General features: G+C 45.4%; 1 protein-coding gene across 9 annotated transcripts in view; it reads left to right on the top strand.

The window, feature by feature from the left end:
* The window catches only part of LOC138266928 (calmodulin-binding transcription activator 2-like), an 863,356-nt gene that overhangs the window by 155,082 nt on the left and 682,674 nt on the right, over positions 1–25,600 (top strand). For all 9 annotated transcript variants that reach the window (XM_069215705.1, XM_069215704.1, XM_069215702.1 and 6 more), the window contains exon 4: positions 25,458–25,525. In XM_069215705.1, coding sequence (XP_069071806.1) covers positions 25,458–25,525 — 68 coding nt within the window. The remainder of the gene's footprint in view (positions 1–25,457; positions 25,526–25,600) is intronic.

Here is a 25,600-nt window from a genome sequence, read left to right as displayed (position 1 = left end):
TACTTTTGGCGTTGAACAAGGGAGATTGGATGTGTCTGTCGACTTGCAGGATGCTTATTTTCATATCCCGATACTCAAGTCGCACAGGAAGTATCTCCGGTTTGTGGTGGGGTCGCAGCACTATCAGTTTGCGGTCCTCCCGTTTGGTCTTACTTCAGCACCTCGAGTCTTCACGAAGGTGATGTCGGTGGTTGCGGCAGAGCTCAGAAGGAAGGGGATAGCAGTATTCCCTTACTTGGACGACTGGTTGATCAAAGCCAAGTCCCCGGAGCTTGTGCTGCATCATCTGCAGTCGACAACTCAGTTGTTGTTCGACCTGGGCTTTTCGGTGAACGTGCCCAAATCTAACCTAGAGCCCTCTCAACGCCTCCTGTTCATAGGGGCAGTACTGGATACTACATTGGATCGAGACTTTCCTCCGCCTCAGCGGATTCAAGACATTCAGGCGTTGGTTCCAATGTTTCAAGGTGGAGCGGTCATTCCAGTCCTCAAGGTCCTTCGTCTGCTCGGTCTGTTCGCCTACTGTTGGTCACGCATGCTCGCTGGCACATGAGGGCTCTTCAGTGGTGCCTCCGAAGGCAGTGGTCTCAACACAAAGGAGATCTCGAAGGTTCGGTCAAGATCTCCAGAGATGCTGCCAGGGATTTGAAGTGGTGGATTGCGGACGACAATCTTTCCCGGGGAAGGCCGTTCACGCAACCTCTACCAGTGACCAAGGTAATAACGGATGCTTCCACTCTAGGGTGGGGAACTCATCTGGGGGATCTGGAGATCAAAGGTCTTTGGTCTCTAGAGGAACAGATGTTTCATATCAATCTGTTGGAGTTACGGGCTGTACGTCCGGCTCTCAAGGCCTTCCTCCCATCCCTTTGCGGTCAGTCGGTTCAGGTCCTGACGGACAACACTACCGCGATGTGGTATATAAACAAACAGGGAGGAGTGGGGTCGTACCTTCTCTGCAGAGAAGCTCTTCGGCTATGGTCCTGGGCAAAGGACCATTAGATTTGCTTGGTAGCAAATCATCTGGCCGGAGTCTTGAATGTACGTGCGGACAGTCTCAGTCGCCGTTTCTCGGCCGACCACGAGTGGCGTCTCCATCCAGATCAAGTCCGTCTAATCTTCCAGATGTGGGGGTTTCCCCAGATAGATCTGTTTGCCACCCGGGAGAACTCGCACTGCCCGTTATTCTGCAGCCTCCAGTATCCGGTGCAAGGAGCATTGGGGGGCGCGTTTCAGAGAACCTGGTGCGACCAGTTGCTTTACGCGTTTCCCCCCATGCCCTTGATTCCTCGAGTGTTGAGGAAGATTCGCCAAGACCGGGCCCGTCATCCGGATTGGCCAAGAAGGGTATGGTATTCAGATCTTCTCCAACTCTCACTGTGCCCTCCGCTTCGTCTCCCTCTCGCAGTCGCAGGGGCAGGTTTTACACCCCAACCTCCAGAGTCTGCACCTTCATTCCTCGAGATTGAGCGGGGCAACCTGAGTTCCTTTTCTCTCCCGCCTGATGTAGTGGATGTTATCTTAGCGGCCAGGCGACACTCCACTAAATCTATCTACGCTAATAGGTGGTCTAAATTTGTGGTATGGTGTGGAGAGAGACAGATTGATCCCTTACGTGCTCATTTGTCGGATGTTTTATCTTTTGCTTTGTCTTTAGCACAGAGGGGTTGTGCAGTGGCTACTGTTAAGGGTTACTTGTCTGCTTTGTCAGCCTTCATTTGTCTTCCAGACCAGCCTTCGTTATTTAAATCTCCTATAGTACTTAGTTTCTTAAAGGGCCTTATGAATAAGTTTCCTCCAAATCCTTTCGTTATGCCTCAATGGGATTTGTCCTTGGTCCTAACTTTCCTTATGGGGTCCTCTTTTGAACCTATGCATTCTTGCCCCTTAAGATTGTTAGTTCTTAAAACAGTCTTCCTGGTTGCTATAACATCTGCAAGGAGAGTGAGTGAGTTGCAGGCTTTATCGGTAAAACCCCCTTATACACCTTTTTATGGGGATAAGGTGGTGTTGAGGACCAAGGCTGCTTTCCTTCCGAAGGTTGTTTCACCCTTTCATTTGGCCCAGGCGATTACTCTGTCCACGTTCTATCCTCCGCCTCATCCTTCAAAGGAAGAAGAGAGACTACACCGCTTGGACCCTAAGAGGGCGTTAAGCTTTTACATAGACAGGATCAGCTTTTCATTGGATACGTGGGCAAGAGGAGAGGAAAGGCAGTCCACAAGAGAACACTCTCCAGGTGGGTTGTTCTTTGCATTAAAATGTGTTACTCTTTAGCAAAGAAGGATCCTCCTGATGGTGTTAGGGCTCATTCCACCAGAGCTAAGTCGGCCACTTCGGCCTTGGCCAGAGGTGTTCCTGTGGTCGACATCTGCAAGGCCGCAATTTGGTCGTCCCTTCACACTTTTGCGAAACATTACTGCTTGGACTCTGAGGTCAGAAGGGACGGCCATTTTGCACGGTCAGTGCTGCAGGATTTCTTGGTTTGACCATTCAGGCACCCACCACCGGGCGCGGTACTGCTTTGGGACTCTATTCATTAGGTGAGGAATCCACAGGTAGTTGTATCCATCAGAAGAACGAGTTACTTACCTTCAGTAACGACTTTTCTGGTGGATACATTAGCTACCTGTGGATTCCTCACGGTCCCACCCGCCTCCCCGTTGCCTGTTTGGTCTCACCAAGTAATTCTTGAGTGTGCTCCTCTTGGTTTTGAGGACTGGTATAGAGTATGTATATATGTGCATGTGTATATAGATATTTATATATAGATATTTATATTTAGTGTATATATTTATTTATTTAAAAAAATATTTATATATAATTATTAAATTAGTAGTCCATCTTCTCGCAATGAGGTGTTGTTTAGAATGTCATGAAATATTGTTTTGGTCTTTCATCTCATTGGATTATTGTTCTCAGGCACGTAAAAAATGTTGGTACTGACATCGGCACGTCGGCGAGGACTTCTTATTGCCTATATGACGTCAGACGGCGTCGCGTGGGCGAATGTGACGTCCTCGTCGACGTGCAGAAGCTAGGAAGAAGATTTCCGTTGAATGCTGGCGCAAAGGGGGTATTCATTAGGTGAGGAATCCACAGGTAGTTGTATCCATCAGAATTTGTTTTACACTGCTGTGAGGCATGCTCCTTTCATAGGATAGCATTAGGGCTACCCTCATATACTGTTTGAATGGACGATTCTGATCTGAAAGAAGTAACCAGGTCATATTTAGTATGGCCAGAATTGTAATTCAAAACCCTGCTTATTGGTGAAGTTGGATTTGATATTACTATTGTAGAAACGCCACTTTTAGAAACTGGGCATTTATCTACACTTAAATCCTTCTGTGCCTTACAATCCACTCCAGCTGGGTTAGTTGACAGCCCCCTTGTGCATTTCACTCAGAAAACCCCAAATACAGGATACTCAGTCACACCTGAACACATCTGCCTACTGAATGGGTCTTCCTGGTCTTCCTAAGCGGGAGGGGAGGGCCTGACACTTACAGGTCAAAGGACAGTAGCCTGCCCTCACACAATGGACTGACAAACACCCTACTAGGACTCTAGCAGACAGGATGGAACTGAAAGGGGACCTTGTGCACTTCTAAGCCACTCTTTGAAGTCTTCCCCACTTCAAAGACACATTGGGTATTTAAACAGGGCCTCTGACCCTACCAACTCAGACACTTCTTGACAAGATACCTACTGGGAAAAGAACTCTGAATCAGAACCTGCAACCTGCTAAGAGAAGCTGCCTGGCTGCCCAAAGGACTCACATGACTGCTTTGCTGTAATAGACTGTTGCCTTGCTGTTGCCCTGCTGCCTTGCTGCCCTCTGGCTCTGCTGAGAAGTGCTCTCCAAGGGTTTGAATTGAGCTTGCCTTCTGTTTTATGAAGTCTCAGGGCCAATAAAGACTTCATCTCTGCAAAAGAAAATAGACGCACAGCCTGTCGGAATCGATCCACAGCCTGCACTACAGTGAGAAAATCACAGCACGCCGAACCGGAACAACGCAGCCCTGCTCCCTGAGTGGAGATCGACACAGCGTCAGCGTTGCAACTGAAACTTTGAAGCATGGCCCACTGGATCGACGCATAGCCGTGCCAGAACGATGCAGCCCCACTTCCTGCGAGAGTAATGGACGCAGTGCCTGCCGTGCAACAGAAATGTTCCTGAATCGCCCACTGGATCGATACAGCTCCTGTGACTTCGCCCTGCATGCCCATGATTTCTCCGCATCGTCCCCAGGTGTCCAAATATCCCACGACCCGAAGAGGATCCAAGCCTGCGTGACGGAAATCGACATAAAGCCCTTGCTGCATGGAAAAACATTGACAAATCGTCTCTGTGCGCCCCGAGAAACTGACGTATACCTCCCTGGTTTACACGCATGTCCTCCTCTGCAGTCCTGTGCGGATAATTTAGACGCAAACCAGGTACTTTGTGCTTGCAAGAGACACTTATTGCTTTTTAAGAACTAAAGACTTTATTAATGATTTCAAAAGTGTATTTCAACTTGTATTTATCAAAGCTTGATCATTTTGACCTTATTCTACTCAGATAAATATTTTATATTTTTCTAAACCTGTGTGGTGTATCTTTGTGGTGCCTATACTGTGTTATTGCATGATTTACTTCACAAATACTTTACACATTGCCTTCTAAGTTAAGCCTGACTGCTCAGTGCCAAGCTACCAGAGGGTGGGCATAGGATAACTTGGATTGTGTGTGACTTACTCTGATTAGAGAGAGGGTCCTTGCTTGGACAGGGGGTAACCTGCCTGCCAACCAAAGACCCCATTTCTAACACCTGTGTTGATAAATATTAATAATAATCTGATTATGTGTATATTCTAGATATGTATAGTTCTTTAAGAAATATGTATAGGTACTATTTCATAAATTTCATAATAATAAATTATACGCATACTCTTTAAGCCTGTTATATATATGTGTGTGTGTGTGCATGCATGTGTGTGTGTGTGTGTGTATATATATATATATATATATATATATGTCACTGACCCAGTGTACATCTGTTCGTGGCATGAGACGCTGCAGATTCACATTTCCGTCGAATGCTGGCACAAAGGGGGTATTCATTAGGTGAGGAATCCACAGGTAGCTAATGTATCCACCAGAAAAGTCGTTACCGAAGGTAAGTAACTCGTTCTTTAGGAGTTTTCCACAACCAGGAGATATAAAACACATACATTCATGTCCTGCCTTTTACCTACATAGCACCCTGCCTTGTGGTCTACCTAGGGCCTACCTTAGGGGTGACTTATATTGTGAAAAAGGGAGTTTAAGGCTTGGCAATTACTTCTAAATGCCAAGTCGAAGTGGCAGTGAAACTGCACACACAGGCCTTCCAGTTGCTACTAAGGGCTACTTGTGTGGGTGGCACAACCAGTGCTGCAGGCCCACTAGTAGTATTTAATTTACAGGCCCTTGGCGCATGTAGTGCACTTTGCTAGGGACTTACAAGTAAATTAAATATGCCAATTGAGTATGAGCCAATGTCACTGTGTTTTAGGGAGAGATCATATGTAGTTTAGCACTGTTAGCATTAGTACAGTGCGCAGAGTCCTAAAGCCAGCAAAAATGAGGCCAGAAAAAGAGAAGGAGGGAGGCAAAAAGTTTGGGGGTGACCCTGCAGAAAGGCCATTTCCAACAACAGGCATATGCAGTCCATTGTTGCTTGAATATGGTGGTTATGAAGGAAAAAGCCTACTCTTGATTAGTCTTCTGAAGACAAGATAGTTATACATGGATGTTATATTTGGGGGTAATGAATTCCGTAGTTTGGCACCTTTAACAGAGAAGGCTGTACCACCTATTGTCTTTTTCTTGTATGGTGGTGCTTTAAGGCAGGGTGCCATTCTTGAGTGGAGGTTTCTTTGTTGAATGTATTTCGTTATTTTGTTTCTGATGAAAAGCGGTCCTGTTCCATGTATAGCTTTGTGGGTGATGCTCCAAAAGGTGGTGCACTGCAAACTGTACAGAGGACAATATACAAATGGACAAAGCCAGTGTAACAGTGTAAAGAATCAATATTTCCGGTTTAATATTTCGTTGACAGTCCAAAATATTGACTTTACACCACCCAAGTGGGCAGTGTAGATTGTGACCACAAATAATATACAAACAAAAAACAAAGAGCCTTATATCCTTGCAATCGTAGCGAATTCATGAACTGGTGATAAGTTCACGGTGAATGGCCAATGCGTTTCGCCCAGCATAGGGCTTCTTCAGGGCTGTAATACAACCAGAGAAAACATATATATTCTATACTCTAGTGCAAAAAGAGTGGATAGATGTATGAATGTAAAAGTACCACAGCCAAAAATGGAGATAAAGATAAAAATAAGTGTACAAGAAAAAATCAATCAAAAAAGATCAATCAAAAATGTGTGTACCGACATATATTTAATGTTAGTAAACCTGTGCACGACATGTTCTTGGTCATGCATTTGCATAATGTGCAGCGTGTACCAGTGATAAAGCAAAGAAAAGGTAATTCCAATAGTGTGTATTTAACAAATAGTAGTACGTGTAATAAAAGGTAAAAGTGCCAACAGTAAGGAGGATCTGATTATCAGGTTGTGCAAGAAAAAATAAATCTGGAGAAAACTTACCCTAAAAGGTATCCAGTCAATAGTGACACAATGTGTATTTGTGTATCAGTTACCTAAAGAACAAGTTCCAAAATAGATATGATAATTACATTGAGTAACAGGACTTATGGGATGTTGAATCATTAAGATCTCATGGTCCAAAAAAAGAGTAAAAGGAAATGAGGAGAGAGAGGCTTACCGCTGTGTGGTCTTTCAGAAAAGTAACTCCGCAAAAGAAGCGATCCGAAAAATCATAGAAAGTAACATGTAGCCAGCCTAATATGTTGCACAGGGAAGGAAAAATGTACCTAAAAATCATAAATCAAACGTATGAAGTATGTGCAATTTAGGTGATGAGCAAAAAAACGCCAGAGAATCAGTAAATGATGGGAACCATGTGAGGTTCCAAGATTGGTTTCATAGTTGTAATGTTTGCATCTTTGGTCGTGATAAAATCAAGGACTTTTGCTATCATAATGTGAGGAGTTTTACTATTCACCGATTCATTAATTGTAACACCAAATTTGTTGTTTACATCATGGGTTGTGCATGTAGTAAGGTCTACGTGGGCAGTACTATACGCCCCTTGAAACTCAGAATACAGGAACATCTGCGAGCCATAAAAAAACATGACTTCACATATCCACTTGCAACACATGATACTAGCTCATCCCAATGATCCAATAATCTGGTTCCATGGCATTGAACACGTTCCTGCCCATCCCAGAGGGGGAAATAGAGAAATGACTCTGCACCAGAAAGAGGCGGCCTGGATCTGTCGCCTGCAAGCGGTAGACCGAGGCCACAATACGGACCACGAGTTTCATTACTTCTTATAACCTATTTATTTCTCTTTCTTTTATGGCTATACAAAATTATTTTTTCTTTGTACCTGTTATGAATTGATCACTACTTATTTTGTTACATTCTACTGTTATTCGCTTTATTTGTGCATCATGTTGTATTACTGTGGGTGCTCAGACTCATACGTTGTTTCAAATGTTTGCATCTATTTCTAGTATGTTCTATGTAAATGTTTACATAGTTTATCTACTGAATTATATATGTTTCAACTTGGGTCACATGGACACATCACTTTTGTTGGGGTCCTTCTATGGTTCCACTCCTCCTTTGCTCTTACTTCTCTTTTTTGGTACTTTCTTCCTTATTACTATTATTATGATTTGTGGTTCATTTTCTCCCACTGTTAGTTTCAGTTTTTACTGTTCACATTTCACAATTATCTTCAATATTTTTGGCTCATTATAGCCGTTCCTTGACACACCAACCAGTCACTTCTCTAATCTCCCGGCCACAACAATATTGGTTATATATTCTTCAATATATACACTTTTCTTATCCTCTTATTTTTCTAAGAATTTTTGCCCTTTTTCAGTTTAATGTTTCTCTTTTCACCTCTTGTCCTTTTACAAACTCATTCCAACATGGTGGATTTTCGTGGTCTATCTAGCCCCCCCCCCCTTTTCTCCTCGTATGTCTATTTATTTTCTTTATATAACCATCCCCAACATGGCGGCGTTTTTGGTCCGTCTTTTATTTTTATTCTCATGTCAGGGAGACCGGCACTCCCACTTCCGGATTCCGGGCACATATTTTGTGCCTTCCGGGACCGGCTTTTGATTCGCATGGTGTCTTTCGCATTGCAGCCGACCATTCTGTAATTAGCCGGTCACACGCGCGCTCCGGCGGCCGTTCGGACCGCGTTTTGACAGAAATGTATTTGGAGCTGCCTCATACTTCACTCTTGAACGGACGGTAATCCTTCTTAGAACCTCACATGGTTCCCATCATTTACTGATTCTCGGGCGTTTTTTTGCTCATCTCCTGAATTGCTCATACTTCATACGTTTGATTTATGATTTTTAGGTATATTTTTCCTTCCCTGTGCCACATATTGGGCTGGCTACATGTTACTTTCTATGATTTTTCGGATTGTTTCTTTTGCGGAGTTACTTTTCTGAAAGACCACACAGCGGTAAGCCTCTCTCTCCTCATTTTCTTTTACTCTTTTTTTGGACCATGAGATCTTATTGATTCAAAATCCCATGAGTTCTGTTACTCAATGTAATTATCATATCTATTTTGTAACTTGTTCTTTAGGTAACTGATACACCAATACACATTGTGTCACTATTTACTGGATACCTTTTAGGGTACGTTTTCTCCAGATTTATTTTTTCTTGCACAACCTGATAATCAGTTCCTCCTTACTGTTGGCACTTTTACCTTTTATTACATGTACTACTATTTGTTAAATACACAGTATTGGAATTACCCTTTCTTTGCTTTATCACTGGTACACGCTGCACATTATGCGAATGCATGACCAAGAACATGTTGTGCACGGGTTTGCTAACATTAAATATATGTCGGTACACACATTTTTGATTGATCTTTTGGATTGATTTTTTCTTGTACACTTATTTTAATCTTTATCCCCATTTTTGGCTGTGGTACTTTTACATTCATACATCTATCCACTCTTTTTGCACTAGAGTATAGAATATATATGTTTTCTCTGGTTATGTTACAGCCCTGAAGAAGCCCTATGCTGGGTGAAACGCGTTGGCCATTCATCGTGAACTTATCACCTGTTCATGAATTCGCTACGATTGCAAGGATATAAGGCTCTTTGTTTTTTGTTTGTATATTATTTGTGGTCACAATCTACACTGCCCACTTGGGTGGTGTAAAGTCAATATTTTGGACTGTCAACGAAATATTAAACCGGAAATATTGTTTCTTTACATTGTTACACTGTCTTTGTCCAGTTGTGTATTGTCCTCTGTACAGTTTGCAGTGCACCACCTTTTGGAGCATTTCTCAGTGGAGCTGTCTTTCAGCCCCGTCGAGTTCCTTATTGCAGTAGGAACTATGGTGTAGTTGCACGCTATTTGAAACGTAACAATATTTTCCATATTTTTTTACTTATATTCATGTACTAGGGTGTATTAATAGGGATGGTGCGTTGCGGATGAGCTTACTGCATATCTTTTGTTTGATTGCTTAGCTTTGTGGGTGATACAAAGCAGCTTGAAGGTGGATCTTCTGGCAACTGGTAACCAGAGTAGTGCTCTCAAGGCTGGGGAGATTTGGGATTGTGGTTTTGCATGTAATAGTAGCCTGGGAGCTGAGTTCTGAATACATTGTAGTTTTTTCATACTGGATAGAGAAGATCCATGATAGCAGCAGTTTTCATAACCCAGTTTAGTTAGTACAAGATATATAGTAGCCTGCACCTTGTGTGAAAATCGGAGTTGGGAGAAGATGCGTTGCAGATTCTTCAAGGTGATTGATCTTGATTGTGCTAATTTGTCCAGTTGGACATTCGTTGTTCACTTGGAGTCTGTGGTAATCCTGTGTTTTTTTTACTTCCTTGGATACTTGAGGAGGTGGTCCCAGATCATCAGGCCAGGCACACAGTGGGTCATAATTTTCCCATTCGCCACATGTTATTATTTCTGTTTTGGAAGCATTCAGTTTGAGATGGCTCCAGGTCATCCACTAAACAACGGCTCTGAGGCAACTGAAGATTTGTGAGTTTTCAATGTCTTTGGGGCATTCCAATTTAAGCAGTATTTGTGTGTCATCTACATAGTTGTAACATGTGAGTTGAAAATTCTTGTAATGACATCAAGCTGATGTTGAAAAGCATAGGTGAGATAATTGATCTTTGGGTGACCCCTGCTTTTGTGAGGAAAGGTTTGGACGAGAAGGGGGAGAATAGATAATATTTGTTCTGTTTTGAAAGTAGGAAGTAATCCAGTCGAGAGCAGTCCCTTCTGTGCCGGCTTCTTGGAGTCTTTGAATTGGGCTGTCATGGTCAACAGTATCAAAGGCAGCTGAGAGGCACAAGAGAAGTAGCTCAGCAACTCCATTGCGGTCGGGTGTGTTTTCAAGATCATCCCAGATTGCTATGAGTGCCAATTCAGTGCCTCTTCCTGGGCAGAATCCAGTTTGGTAGTCTGAAAGTAAGAAGTTGTCTTCAATGAAATGTGACATCTGGGCGAATGCTGCTTTTTCTTTCAGTTTGCCCTAGAAAGGTTCATTTGTAATTGGTCTGTAGTTGTTGGGGCCATGCGGGTCTAGGTTTGTTTTCTTTAATAACGGACGTATGTATGCCTTTTTCAGGTCTTCAGGAAAAGTTCCTGTAGTTAAAGAGTTATTGATGATTCTTCTTACAGGTCTGGCAGCAGAAGTAGGTAAAAGAATGTTCTTGAAGATGTGTGGTGGGCAAGGGTCAGAAGGGCAGCCAGAAGGCCTGCTTGTTTTGAATAAATCTATAAATTCACCTTGTGCTATTTGTTTTAAAGAGTGCTTAGGCTGGGTTAGTTTCTTCTGTTTTAAATAGGAGTCCATTGTGTCTCCCTTGGTTATGTAATGAGTTGCCTATTTGTTTGTCATATCTTGAGTAGTGCGATGACTTCCTTCCATGCATTTAGGTTTTTGAAATTCATTGAGAATTTTATAAAATTATTTAGTTTTGGGTTTAGCATTTTGAATTCTGTCTGAGTAGTACCTTTTTTTAGCTTTTTTGATTCGTAATTTGTCTATTCTGTTAAGTTTGTGTAGCTGAGGATTGTCTTGAATGTTGTTTGTTTTGTGCCAGGTCCGTTGCAGCCTTCTTATTTGTTGTTTTATTTTTTTAAGTTCTGTGTTTCTTCAAGGTGTGACCACGTATCAGGAGGAGTCTCTGGCGCCAGGTACCTGGTAACAGTCAGATGCTCCCAGAGCCCTCTGTACTGTTTGTTTCAAAGATGGCAGACCCAAGTGGCCACTTGGAGGAGCTCTGGGCACTACCCCCCAGGGTGGTGCTGCAGAGGGGAGTGGACGCTCCCTTTTCCTTTGTGTGTTTCGCGCTAGAGAAGAGACCAGTGGACCCTGCACTGGTGCAAACCGGATTATGCAAGGAGGGCCCCAATGCCCTTAAAAGCCAACCAGTGACACGTGGAGGCTACCTCTCCCCAGCCTTGTAGTACCTATTTCCAAAGGAGAGGAGGTTGCACTGCTCTCCTTCAGGACATCCTTTGTTCTGCTGTCCCCTGCTTGAGCTGGTCAAGCAGCAGGAGGGGGGAATCGCGTCTGAGGGGCTGCAGCAGTGCCGGCTGCCCGCAGACCTTGGAAGACTGGCAGGAACAGAACTGGGGGATCCTCTAAGGAACCCCCAGAGTGCAAGGAATCATGCCATCAATACTGGAATCAGTATTCAGGTATGATTCTGACATGTTTGATACCAAACATGCCCAGGTTTGGAGTTACCATTATGTAGCTGGACCACAGGTAGTGGCCAGTACATAGCTAACATGGCTTCCCCACACTTACGAGGTCCAGGGAATTGGAACTGCAGGGGTGTCCACACACACAGGGACCTGCACCCTGCCCTTTGGGCTGAAAGGACCTACCATAGGGGTGGCTTATAGTGACCTGGAATAGTGACCTGTAGTAAAAGGGTAGCTGCACCTTTTCATGTAGGCTTCAAATGGCTGGCCTGCAGACACAGTTTGCATGGGCTCCCATGGATGGCATAATAAATCCTGCAGCCCATGGGTAACCCCTGGGGTACCAATGCCCTGGGTACCTAAGTACCATGTACTAGGTACACCAGTATGCCAATTGTGGGGTGTAAGAAGTACTAAAGCAACTAAATTTAGAGGAGAGAGCACAATCCCTGGGGACCTGGTTAGCAGGGTCCCAGTGAAAACAGTCTAAGCACACTGACATCAGGCAAAAAGTGGGGGTATCCATGCCAGAAAGAGGGGTTTTCCTACAGGACAGAGGACACTTCTTCATGATGGGTGGATTTCAGATGGCAAACAGGGTGGTAGACTGAGTGCTGCAGGACAATTACCCTTGTTGTTTTTTTTAAATTTATTTGGGGCAAGGAGAAGCCATGTTATGTATGTAACATGAAAGTATACATGGGTAGGAAGTGAATAGTAGGGATGTTTTTCATTTTGTGGTTCTATGTGATATCATAGACAACTCAAGCTACGGGATACTAAAGTGCCTCTTGTCAATATTGCGTCTGTGTGGTATTTAGTTCTAGTGTACATTAAAGTGCTTTTTTCTTGAAAGTAAAGCACTGACTTGGACAGCTGATCATTGCACTGCTATGTGATGTGAGTCCTGTGCTTGATCACGCCCTCACTACCTCGCTGAGAATCCTCCTACTGCTCTCCATCACTACAACAGTGCTGAAGGCCTGTACTTGGCTTAGTGTTACTGAGCCATAGTAAGACGAAACCCCACGACATCAGAGGAAAACGTCTCCAGTCTCCACGGTTGAGGCCCAGTTGCCCCCTGCTTGCCAGTGATACCCTTATTGGGGACTGACACTCTTATGTTTTCTTAACAGCAGATAAATGTTGCCAGAGCTCTATGTTCCTGTCTGCGGAAAGCTTCCGTCCATGCCATGTCCCCTTTCAGTGGAACACAAGTGACCCTGTTTTGTTTGACCTTGTTGGGCCTCATTTTGCAAAGTGTAGATTGAGTTTCTGTGGCACAGTGAGTGAGAAACCCAGGTTTTGGCGTGAACTCATCATTTTAGAGAAACATTTAGATAGGTTTATCTCAGTCATGATCAGTGGAATGATTAAAGTCAGTACATATTGTTGATGCATTATACATCAGTAGTCAAGTTTGATCTTGTCGAATAATAATCTAATAAGTAGCTCCTTGGTGCACCCGAAGAAGCAGGCCAACTACGTTTGCTTCAGTCTTAATGAAGTGAAAAAATAGATATGCACCACTGTAGATAGTGTCACATAAAGTGCCTAATCCAGTTGAAAGACCAGTCTTCATATCAGGAAGGAGTATTGAAATCTTATATTGAGAACTAAGCCTGTTCTAGTACTGACACACCTTGAGATCAAGCACATACAATTGAATTCACTGTAGTATCTCCTGCATACCATTTAACAATAGGAGCATTGTTCATTATGCACATACGCCTAAACCCCTTTGCACAGCCAAGGTCTCTCCATTGTAAGTTGTGTTGCGCAAAGGACCAATCTCACTGATGTCTTTCTACCAACCCTGATTGCTCAGAGCCTCAATTCACAAATACCACAGAACTCAGGAAAAACACTCTGCGCCTTTGAAGCCAGATGACCAATGTCTCTTGCAGGTTCTGCAGTGCGTTGTGTGAATGATTTAAGTAGTTTGGAGGGATTGTTTCAGTTCTCCTCAACTTTAATTTCCCAACTCTTCAAGGTCTTTCGGGTTATAAGACCCATAGATTCATAGCCCTTCTCACCCTCTTACTGTTCTGCATGGGCTTTGATCATTCAAGCCTCTGTTGCTCTGCTGTGCTTGCAGAACCATCTATCTAATCCGTTGCACTGAAATGAAAGTTGCAAGGATGCTTAGTGAAATAAGGACATGTTAAGTTCCTTGATAATTTCCATAGAATGCTAGTTGTCATGCATCCTAAACTATTTTTTTCTCCAAATATGGACCTTAATGTAGGAAAGTAGGATCTTTCTGACATGGTTGCTCCCACTTTTTGCCTGGTGTCAGTGTGTTTTGACTGTAGTACGCTTTAATCCTGCTAACCAGTACATCAGTGTCTGTGTTCTGTCCCCTAACTCTGGTTGGTAAGTATGTCTTACACCCCACAAATTGCTACACGTGTACCCCTGTAAGTCCATGGTATACCAGGGGTCCCCCAGTGGCTGCAACATGTATTATGCCACTCGGGAGTCTAGGCAAACTGTGTCTACAGGCCTGGCATCGTAGCCTGTGTGGAATGGTGCATGCACCTTTCATCCCAGATTTAAGGTTTACCTTATATCACTGTCACTGCACTTCGACCCGATACGTCATTCCTAAGGCAGGCCCTTCAGCCCAAGGGCAGGGTGCATGGTTCTAAGCGTAAGAGGGAACCCCTGCATGAACAGAGGTGCCACTACACACCACAGGCCCCGTTTTCTGGGCTTTGTAAGCGGAGAAACCATTCTAAGGTATGTAGTAGACACTGGTGATTACGAGATGCCCAACTATATAATGGTGTCTCCGAACCTAGTCATGTTTGGTATCAAACATGTTGGAATCATGCAGCTACACTGGTTGCAGTGTTAGTTGCATGGCACAGTGTACTTCCTTTGAGGATCCCCCATGTCTCCCTGTTCAGCTTTGCAGGGTCTGCGAGCCGGCCAGTGCTGCTGCTAATCCCAGACACTGTACTGTCCTCTTGCTGCTGAGCTTAACTCGGGCAAGGGAAAGCAGAACAAATGATTTCCTGTGGAGGAGAGGTGTTAATGGCTCTTCTTTAAAAATAGGTGTTTCTGGTCTGGGCTGGGGTGGAGGTGCTCCCGAGCGCCACCAGACTTCTTTGAAGGGCACATTTGGTGCCCTTCTCCCAAAACCAGTTCCTTCCAGTGCAGGAGCCCCCGGACTGCCGCTCTGGTGCGAAATACACAAAGGACATGAGAGTGACCATCCCACCTTAGGGAGGTGACAAGAGCTCTGTCAGGTGGCCACTTGATTCTACCATCTTGGAAACTGGAAGAGCAGAGGCCCATGGGAGCAGCTGACCGGTCAGCCCACTTGAGTAGCGTCCCTGACACCTCCGATAGGTGGGTCACCGTAGTAGTTGTTCAACCCCTTCCTTGGGTTATTTAAGGGCTCCCCTGAGGGTGGAACCCTAGATTCGTCTTCACCACGTTTTCTGCAACCTGGACACTGGATTCTGCTTCTGGACTTCGCCTGGAACCAAAACAAGACTGCAACTTTGTCCCCAAGCACTGCAAGAACTCTGCAACTTCAATATTCATGCACCCCCCCAGAGTTATAAGGACTCTGGCTGTGCTGAGGACATCCAGAAGGAATCTCTCTTGGAGTGAAGGAGTCACTCTCCTGCAACTGCAGTCACCTCGATGGCAACAACCGGTTTGTGGATCCTGTTGCCCCACAGACTCCTCAAGGTTCTGCAAAACAGGTGGTAGTTTCGTGGCTCCCTAGAGGTCTGACCTGTCTTTTTTTGTATCTCGGAGCTGCTGGGACAGAACCCTCGTGCACCGCGTCTGTTGACATCACCAAAACCTTATTGGCTCTTCAGCAGGAAGACCTCTTAGGTCCAAGAAGCCCCAGCCTCAAGCATCACACAGCTCCTTGACCGACGTCCTCACTGAAACCTCTGCAACATGGGCATCCATCTTCTTTGTGCTGCTGAGGCTTCCTCGTGACTCCCTGTACTTGCTGCAAGAGTGTCCTCATGGGGTTTTCATCAATAATTCCTGCCTCTCCTCACTTCTGAGGGGTGGTCCTGACTTACCTGTAAGGTTGAGTACCTAGGACTTTGCTGGTCCCAACTGCTGCTGCTGTTCGTGCCACTCTACTTTTTGCATTTGCCAAGGCTTGTTTGTGGTCCTGCTGACCACTGACCCCTCTGCATTCTGCGTGGAACAGCTAGTGGACGACTCCTGGGATCCTTCTGCATCGCCTGGATGCCGCAGCTGCATCTTCACAACAGCCGTCCAACAGAAAAGCATCCATGAGAAGGGTGAGCATTGCCCTCCTGCACCCATTGGATGCCTCTGGGTGGTTTGGACTCTGTCCCCTTTCTTCACAGGAACTCCTTGCCCGGAATCCATGCTTGACTTCCACCAACTTGGTCCATGGGTCACCATAACGCCTGGACAGCCGAGGTTCCCATTTATTTCAGCGGCAGTTTCTGACACAACTTCACCCCTATGCACCAGGGCTCCCTGGTGTTGGTCTCCACTTCTCTGGGTATCCACAGGGTCCTCTGGGAAGAAACTGCTTCCAACCTTTTCTTAACCACGACTTAGCCAATGTTATCCTATGGGACACCCAACACTAGGTAACACCTCTGCACAAGGACTCCTGAGGAGTTGCTGCTAATTACCTTTGGTGTTCTAGTACTTCCTCAGTCCTTAGGATTCTTGACTGTCAGCTGTGACTTTATTTACCCATTTTCTTAGTATATGGTTTGACTTTAGTTATTAGAAACCTCTAACACTATCACTAAGGTGCCAGGACTCAGTGCAGGGTGTACACCTATAGGTGTACACCATATACTGAGCAAGCCCCCTATGCTTAAGACCTACATTTCTTGCAGCTTTTTGATGCAGCTAGGCAATCAGGCAACACCAAAAACCTCTATGTGAGAGTAATCTCTGTACCAACCCACATCCCTGTGAAGTACAAGTAAGGCAAGCCCAAGGATCTCATTTACCACATATAGGCCCTCATTATGACCCTAGCGGACTGTGGTATTTTGGAAAAAAGTACTGCCAACAGGCTGGCGGTACTCTTCCCCAAAATATGACATCAGCGGTTTGGCGCAAGCCAAACCGCCAATGTACCACTTTGTCCACCAGGGCGGTAACAGCCGCCAGGCTGGAGACTCCGGTCTCCAGCCAGGCAGCCGTCACTGTCCCACCTGCGGGATTATGACCCCGCCTATCGCCATGGTTTTCGTGGCTTCCTTACCGCCATGAAAACCATGGCGGTAGGCACTATCAGTGCCACGGAATTCCTTCCCCGTCACTGATAGGGGGTCTCCCCCTCCTCAGAGTCCTTCCCCACCCTCCCACTCCAGACACCCCCACAACATACACACACATTCACGCACCAACATACACACACTCATACCCACATTCACCCACACATGCATACATCCATTTATACACACATCCACACCCACTGACATACATACAAGGACCCACTCATTCACACAACATACACACACACTCACATCCATTCATGCACACATGCATTCCACACAACACACACCCGGATGCACGCACGCACACAGAACATATGCCCATGCACACACACAACAACCCCTCCCCAGTCGGAGCACCCGACTTACCTGCTTGCAGGGGGTCCTCCGGCAAGAGACGGGACGGGGTCCTGCTGCCAGCAGCAGCATCCGCCAGCAGAACACCGCCAGGCCATATCATGGGTCATGATACGGTCTGCGGCGGTCCACTGGCGTGGCGCTGCTGCTGGCAACAGTGCCGCCTTACCGCCGCCATGGCTGCAGCCGGAACTCTGCCAGCCTTTTGGCGGAATCCCGTCTACGGTCATAATATGGCAGATGGTAGGTAGCTGCGGTGGTAGTGTTTTGACGGCCGTCACCGCGACGGTAGGGGGCATTTACCACCATTATCATAATGAGGTCTATAGTGTCCAGTTTCCATGCATAGTATCTTCCACCTGTCCTCCTTTGACTGCTCAGTCAAAGGACAGCAGCTAAAAATGCTTCCTTCATTTAGAGGTTGTAAAGTGGGTCCCACACCACATCAGTGGAGTGGGAAGGGACTGTAGAGGATAAGATGATTTTCTACTCTGTCAACCTTTCACTTTTACTTACTGTTCCTCTGAGTTTTTTAACCTCTTTTATTCATCATCTGACTTGACTATTATTGGCCTGTTGCCTAACTCACATTGTATTCATTAGCCATGAAGATTAACCATGGGAATTTATTGATGCTTTTCTACTGCATATATGTCTTCCTTTAAGTAGTTCTTCTGCTACAGATTACTTCGCAGGGCTGTCTATGATGGGGAAGCTTATGGTCACAGTTGTAAATACAGTTTTACAAGCTGGCCTCCGACCTGTGAATTAAGCACATTCAGTCGGGAGCCATGTAGGCTAATCCACTGCTTTTCATATACTCCTTTCCCATTTATATTCCTCTACCATGCCCTTTTATACTAAAGAGATTGTCAAGAGGAGGGAAAATGCTATAAAGCAGGATTCAGTATTTAACTGACCCCAATCAGTGTTTCTACTCACTTCCTTCAACTTCCCAGCACATCAGGTGCAATATATTCACTTGAAATCACCAGCATTTAAACTGATCTGCCTCATGTTTAATGAATAGGGAGACAGGTTTCTGCTAGACTTTTGATTCTAGTATTGGTCCACTGTGGGATTCTAGGCTTGGAGGTCGGCAGTTCTGCACATCTTTGTAGTTTTCCACCTCTCGTTATCCTCCATCTTTGGTACTTTGATTTGAAAAGGCACAATAACTATAGTGCAAGTATTCTACAGTGTGATACATCTTCACAAACTAAGAAGAGATACTCTTTTTTTTTGTAATAAACATTTTTATTGAGTTTATATAGCAACACTATAAAGCCCAACAGGTCGTAGAGGAGCCTCATAAACCAAGCATCATGTCAGACAATTGCACATAACATAGCGAAGTCTCTTGGTCGAAATGCACTTTTAAGGAATCAACACAGCGTGTTTGACAAGTGTATATTACCCCATATCGGTATTGTCCCCTCCCCAGGTCCCCATTCATTTCCCACACACCTTATCATGTTTATGAGGACAGCCCCTCGCTTCATACACAAGCTTTTCTTGCTAAGCGCACCAGTCCACTCGCCTGCGCCACCTTCCTACCGCTGGAGCTGTCTCTGACTTCCAGCCTGCAGCAATGTCCCTCTTGGCCACCAAGCAAGCCGTTCCGACGAAAGCCCGGTCTGCTCTGTTTTAACCCACCCCATCAAGGACCCCCAAAAGGATGCATACTCGGGCAACATCCATCTCCTCCTGCAAAACCCCAGCGATCTCTGCCGTCACTGCCTGCCAATAGGATACAATATGTGGACAGGTCCACACCATATGAAAGAAGTCTGCGTCTGGGCCTGCGCAGCGCAGACAGTCAGCCTGAGGCTGGAGTCCCATTCTATGGAGTCTCGCAGGAGAGAGATAGTCTGCATGGAGATAGTAAGTTTGCACGACCCAGAGTCGGGAGGTCATGGTTAAAGTCTGTGGGGCCATTAGAGCATCTCTCCAGTCGTCCTCATCCACTGGACCCACCCAGCGCTCCCATCGCTCACGGAGCTCACCTAAGGGCATTGTGTGTATTTTCAATGTACGGTATATGCGCAACACTCCCCCTTTGCCCAAGTGACCCACCAGTGGACGGAGGGTTTGAAATTTAGGTCAGGTTCTGGAGGGTGCAGCATAGTAAATTCCTGTTAAGTAGCAAATTATTGTTTTTATTCTGATTAATTGAGTGCTGTACCCCCTATGGTTCTTTTTAAATTTTGTCCAGGGACAGACAAACATATTACTTTCCAAGAACACCAAGCTATTTGATTAATTTCCCTGAAACCTAATAGCAGCAGACCTTGCTATGTCTGTTGCTATTAGGTTTCAGGGAAAGTAATTTTTTTCTCCTTCACCCAAAAAGCACCTGAAAGTATAGATTGTTTGGTAAGTCACTCTACCTGTTGCTAGCATGTGCAGTACTTTTTGTGCTATTCTCCAGAGAGGCTTCCACACTAACAAAAGCGATCATAAAAATGGGAAAGGTACAAGAATATATTATAGGGCCATAATGAAAGAGACCAACTCAAGAATGCAGATGCTGAACATGGCCCAGCACTAGAATCTCAACTTTGAAAGTACTACGTACTCTTTTGGGTTGATGGTCCTGGTGGCTGGTCACCAGTGCTTAGAAAGGAGCAATGCCCAGTCAGCTGGAGTCCAGTGACCGGTTAAAGCCCCAGCGAGTCCTTATGATTTTTAATAGAACTTATTGAAATATTGGGCCAGCTCCTGCTACTGAGTTCTGGTGACACCTCATCTTTTTGTGCCTTATATCTTGGAATCTACTGGTCATGATCAACAATATCTGGGTGTATGGGCAGCTATTAGAATGTGGCCACTTACTGTACTGCAATGACAAGTGGCACCATCCCAACTTTTGATGCTTACTGAAGGCCTTTTGTACTTTATTCTTGTCAGAAAAAGACTAAGACCTAGGCAAGGTAAGTGCTAGACAAATGTGCTCATATTTCTATAAACAGAACTATCGCCTCCTGTCATTGCAATCTGAACCCACCTGCAGTTGTGAAGGCTGAATGCTTCCCGGTCCCTCTGGCCCTTGAGTACCTAAAGGTGCATGTAAGGAAATGCCTCCTTGGCATGGTTACCCCCTGACTTTTTGCCTTTTACTGATGCCAAGTTGTGATTGAATCTGTGCTGGGACCCTGCTAACCAGGCCCCAGCACCAGTGTTCTTTCCCTAAACTGTACGTTTGCTTCCACAATTGGCACAGTCCTGGCACTCAGATAAGTCCCTCGTAAATGGTACGCCTGGTACCAAGGGCCCTGATGCCAGGGAAGGTCACTAATGGCTGAGCATGTCTTATGCCACCCTGGGGGCCCCTCACTCAGCACATGCACACTGCCTCACAGCTTGTGTGTGCTGGTGGCTGAGAAAATGACTACGTCGAGATGGCACTCCCCTCAGAGTGCCATGCCAAACTCACACTGCCTGTGGTATAGGTAAGTAACCCCTCTAGCAGGCCTTACAAGCCCCAAGGCAGGGTGCACTCTACCACAGGTGAGGACAAATGTGCATGAGCACTATGTCCCTACAGTGTCTAAGCAAAACCTTAGACATTGTAAGTGCAGGGAAGCCATAAGAGTATATGGTCTGGGAGTTTGTCAAACACAAACTCCACAGTTCCGTTATGGCTACACTGAAATCTGGGAAGTTTGGTATCTAACTTCTCAGAACAATAAATGCACACTGATGCCATTGTGGAATTTATTGTAAAATGCACCCAGAGGGCATCTTAGAGATGCCCCCTGAATACCAATCCGACTTCTAGTGTTAGGCTGACAAGTTTCTGCCAGCCTGCCACAACCAGACGAGTTGCTGGCCACATGTGGAGAGTGCCTTTGTCACTCTGTGTCCAGGAACAAAGCCTGTACTGGGTGGAGGTGCTTCTCACCTCCCCCTGCAGGGACTGTAACGCCTGGTGGTGAGCCTCAAAGGCTCACCCCTTTTGTTACAGCACCACAGGGGATCCCAGGTAGTGGAGATGCCCGCCCCTCCAGCCACTGCCCCCACTTTTGGCAGCAAGGCTGGAGGGGATAATTAGAAAAACAAGGAGGAGTCATCCACCAGTCAGGACAGCCCCTAAGGTGCCCTGAGCTGAGGTGACCCCTGCCTTTAGAAATCCTCCATCTTAGTTTTGGAGGATTCCCCAAATAGGATTAGGGATGTGCCCCCTCTCCTCAGGGAGGAGGCACAAAGAGGGTGTAGCCACCCTCTAGGACAGTAGCCGCTGGCTACTGCCCTCTGAGACCTAAACACACCCCTAAATTTAATATTTTGGGGCACCCCAGACCCCAGGAAATCAGATTCCTGCAACCTGAACTAAGAAGGAGGATTGCTGACTTGCAAGCCTGCAGAGACGACGGAAGACGACAACTGCTTTGGCCCCAGCCCTACTGCCCTGTCTCCTGACTCGAAAAACTGCAACAGCGACGCATCCGACAGGGACCAGCGACCTCTGAAGCCCAGGACCAAGAAACGCCTGTGAGCAGCAGCTCTGCTCAATGAACAGCAACATTCTTGCAACTTTTCTACAACTTTCCAAGACCTCACTCTTCCCGCCGGAAGTGTGAGACTTCATACTCGGCACCCAACGCCCCTGGAACAAACACCACAGGGAGGACTCCCCGGCCACTGCGACCCCGTGAGTAGCCCGAGACGACCCCCCTGTATCCCCACAGCGACTCTTGCAGAGAGAATCCAGAGGCTCCCTCTGACCGCGACTGCGTGTAACAAGGGACCTGACGCTTGGACCAAGCACTGCACCCGCAGCCCCCAGGACCAGAAGGAACTGAACCTCAGTGCAGGAGTGACCCCTGGGCGACCCTCTGCCTAGCCCAGGTTGTGGCTGGCCCAAGAAGCCCCCCCCTCCCCACCCCACTGTGCCCTACCTGCACCGCTAGAGTGACCCCCGGGTCCCTCCATTGAAACCAATACAAAACCCAATACCTGCTTTGCACCCTGCACCCGGCCGCCCCTGTGCCGCTGTGGGTGTGTTTTGGGTGCCTGCTTGTGTCCACCCCCAGTGCTCTACAAAACCCCCCGGGTCTGCCCCCCAAAGACACGGGTACTTAACTGCTGGCAGCCTGGAACCGGAGCACCCCTGTTCTTCATAGGTGCCTATATGTTTTGGGCACCTCTTTGACCTCTGCACCTGACCGGCCCTGAGCTGCTGGTGTGGTAACGTGGGGTTGCCTTGAACCCCGAACCGTGGGTTGCCTATGCCCTGGAACTGAGACTTGTAAGTGTCTTACTTACCTCACAATCTAACCAATACTTACCTTCCCCACGGAACTGTTGATTTTTGCACTATTTTTAAAATAGCTTATTGCCAATTTAACAAAAACTGTATATGTTATTGCTCTAATTCAAAGTTCCTAACTTACCTGTGTGGAGTACCTTGCATTTTCATGTATTTACTTCAAATCTTGAACTTGTGGTTCTAAAAATAAATTAAGAAAATATATTTTTCTATATAAAAATGATTGGCTTGGAATTAAGTTTTTGAGTGTATGTTCCTCATTTATTGCCTGTGTGTGTACAACTAATGTTTAACACTAACCTCTGATTAAGCCTACTACTCGACCACTCTACCGCAAAATAGAGCATTAGAATTATCAAATTTTGCCACTATCTTACCTCTAAGAGGAACCTTTGGACTCTGTGCACACTAACTCTCACTTTGAGATAGTATATACAGAGCCAACGTCCTACAGTGCAGCATCCCGAAAACACAAAACAGGCACAGGCAATGCAAAACTTTGTGGCCAAGATGCTCTTCTTGCTTATCACTGCCTAACTGGGCATTGGTAACATGGGCATTCTCAGTCTGTCTAGATGTATCCACAAAAACCAAAAAACACAGAGGGGCAGAAATAGTAGGGGAGATTCGGACAAGAAAGTGTCCTGGTCCTGTGTATAATACTCCCATCTAACATATAAATCCAAAAGTATACACAGTTCCACTCAAGGAAATGGAATCCTATATATCCACGGTCCTTGGGAATTTAACTTATTGGAACAGGAGCCCTCACTCTCCTTTTGATGACATGCTTCATCATAGGGCTGTGCTCCACTTAAGGCCGGCACTACAATGCCTGACGGGCCCCACAGGGGGCTCTTTGCCAGAGATCTTTTTGACAATGAGTATAGGCCGGTCAATGTATATAGTGTGTAGGATTGGTAAACAGAAAGAAGTAAAGAAGTTTCTGCTAAAAATGAATAGAGGTAAAATGTATTTTATTAGGATATCTAACCTCTGTCATGATTAAAAACAGATATAACGGGGAGGAACAAGGTAAGGTCTTTATCTCCCCTACAATAGAGAAATATAACCAACTGTCATCAAATCTCTCAATCATAGAGAGTGGTGTGTGTGGGAATAGGATTCCCTATACTAATATACAATCAAGGTCAACATGTTTCTCTCTATTTAGTCTGGCCGATCTATTGCGATTTTTCAGGACCAATTAACCTACCTAATCCTAAAGTTAACTGAATGTTCCGTACCATGTTATGACTTATTGTCTATTTCCTATATTCCAGGTTCCTACTCTTTGAAGATCTCCCTACTAAGGGTAATAGTTAACTTTAGGATTAGGCAGGTTAATTGGTTCAGGTTGGCATATCTGAGCTGCACCTCTCTAGCTCAACATGGAGGCAGCCATCATTTTGTGCAGCACATGCAGGGCTCAGCTTAACTTGACCACATAATTCATCAGCCCACTAGTGAACCACATATCTCACATATGCACGGACATCCTACTTACATATTGCTTGTTTCCTGATGAAGGCAAGCCACCTCCATTATGGGGACTGAAGGGGGCTTTTAACGGGCATAGCTGAATAGCCAGTTCCCCACACAGATAGAGGTAAAGAGGAGTGTGCCACTGCCTAAAATCATGCTGTCTCCATTGTCAGTCACAACACAACGTTAGTTGATGTTGAGACTCTAGATACTATTTCAGAATGGAAGTACAATTTGGCTGTCCCCCCTCTTGTTGGAACCACGTTCTATGGGGCTTCCATGCTTGCCGAGCTCACTGGATGAAAACACAGGCCAGGACAGCTTGCAGAGGCCTTTAACTGGAACAAATTGTAGAAGTAGCTCATCCCTCCTTGTCAGCTCTTCTCCTGTTCAAGCGTCTGTGAAGGTTTTCAGGGATTGAAATTGGATTTCCTCATTTTCAGGGATTGAAATTGGATTTCCTCATCTGGATTTCCTGGTCTCCAGCACCCACAGCCTGGGTGCTGTAGACAGTGGGAAAGAGTAATTTCTCAGTTTCTCAACACCACCTCACTTTGCTGTCACTTAGTAACAATTAGGAGTGACTCCTTACATGTCTTCTTTTTCAACTGGTTATGTTGCAACATGGGGTAGTGGAGATGATTTTGAAGGGAATTTATACTTTTACTTTTTTCTGATTGTTGAAAAACAAAGTAGAAACTGAAGATCATGAAACCATTTAAAATGTATCTTTGCTGTTCTCATTGGAACATGATAACCTCGAGCTGAAAGAGGTTCAATTTCATGCCTCACTACATCCCTATCAAAGATATTTCCAATGCCTGGTGTGCGAAAAGGTTATGTGTCTTTTGGTTTTAACATACTCATAATATTTGTGTTAAATATATCATTGGTGTCTACACATCTCCAAAGGCAACGGAGCCAGCTAGTCCCGTGTCTGGACAAATGCAGGTGTCAGAGTCCTAAATAACGTTTTCAGGGATCTGAAGACGATACTGAAGGTGTCTTGTTGTCTGGGTCTAGCGGGAAATAAAAACTGAAGTTGACTGCATTTTTAGAACTACATAGATGCAGAATGGTAGATAGATCACATAGGTCGTATTTTCTTTCTCTCCTCTCTCTTTGTATGAACCCAGAGACAGGTTGGGTACATGGCCTCTGATTTGCAAAATGAGCCCTTGATGGTTGGATAATGGGCCCTAACTCTGCTTTTTTTTTCTTTTTTTCTAGGAGATTGCTTCATATTTAATCACTTTTGAAAAACATGAAGAATGGCTTTCTTGCTCTCCGAAAACTAGGTAAGAGAGAAGTATTCCTGACAAAAAATCACTTCCTGTTTCACAGGCTGTAACATGCTTGGTTTACGGGGTGAC

The sequence above is a fragment of the Pleurodeles waltl genome, chromosome 12, assembly GCF_031143425.1.
Source record: "Pleurodeles waltl isolate 20211129_DDA chromosome 12, aPleWal1.hap1.20221129, whole genome shotgun sequence".
Lineage (NCBI taxonomy): Eukaryota > Metazoa > Chordata > Amphibia > Caudata > Salamandridae > Pleurodeles > Pleurodeles waltl.
Note: the sequence above shows the minus strand (reverse complement) of the source record. Positions and strands in the feature narration are given on the sequence as shown.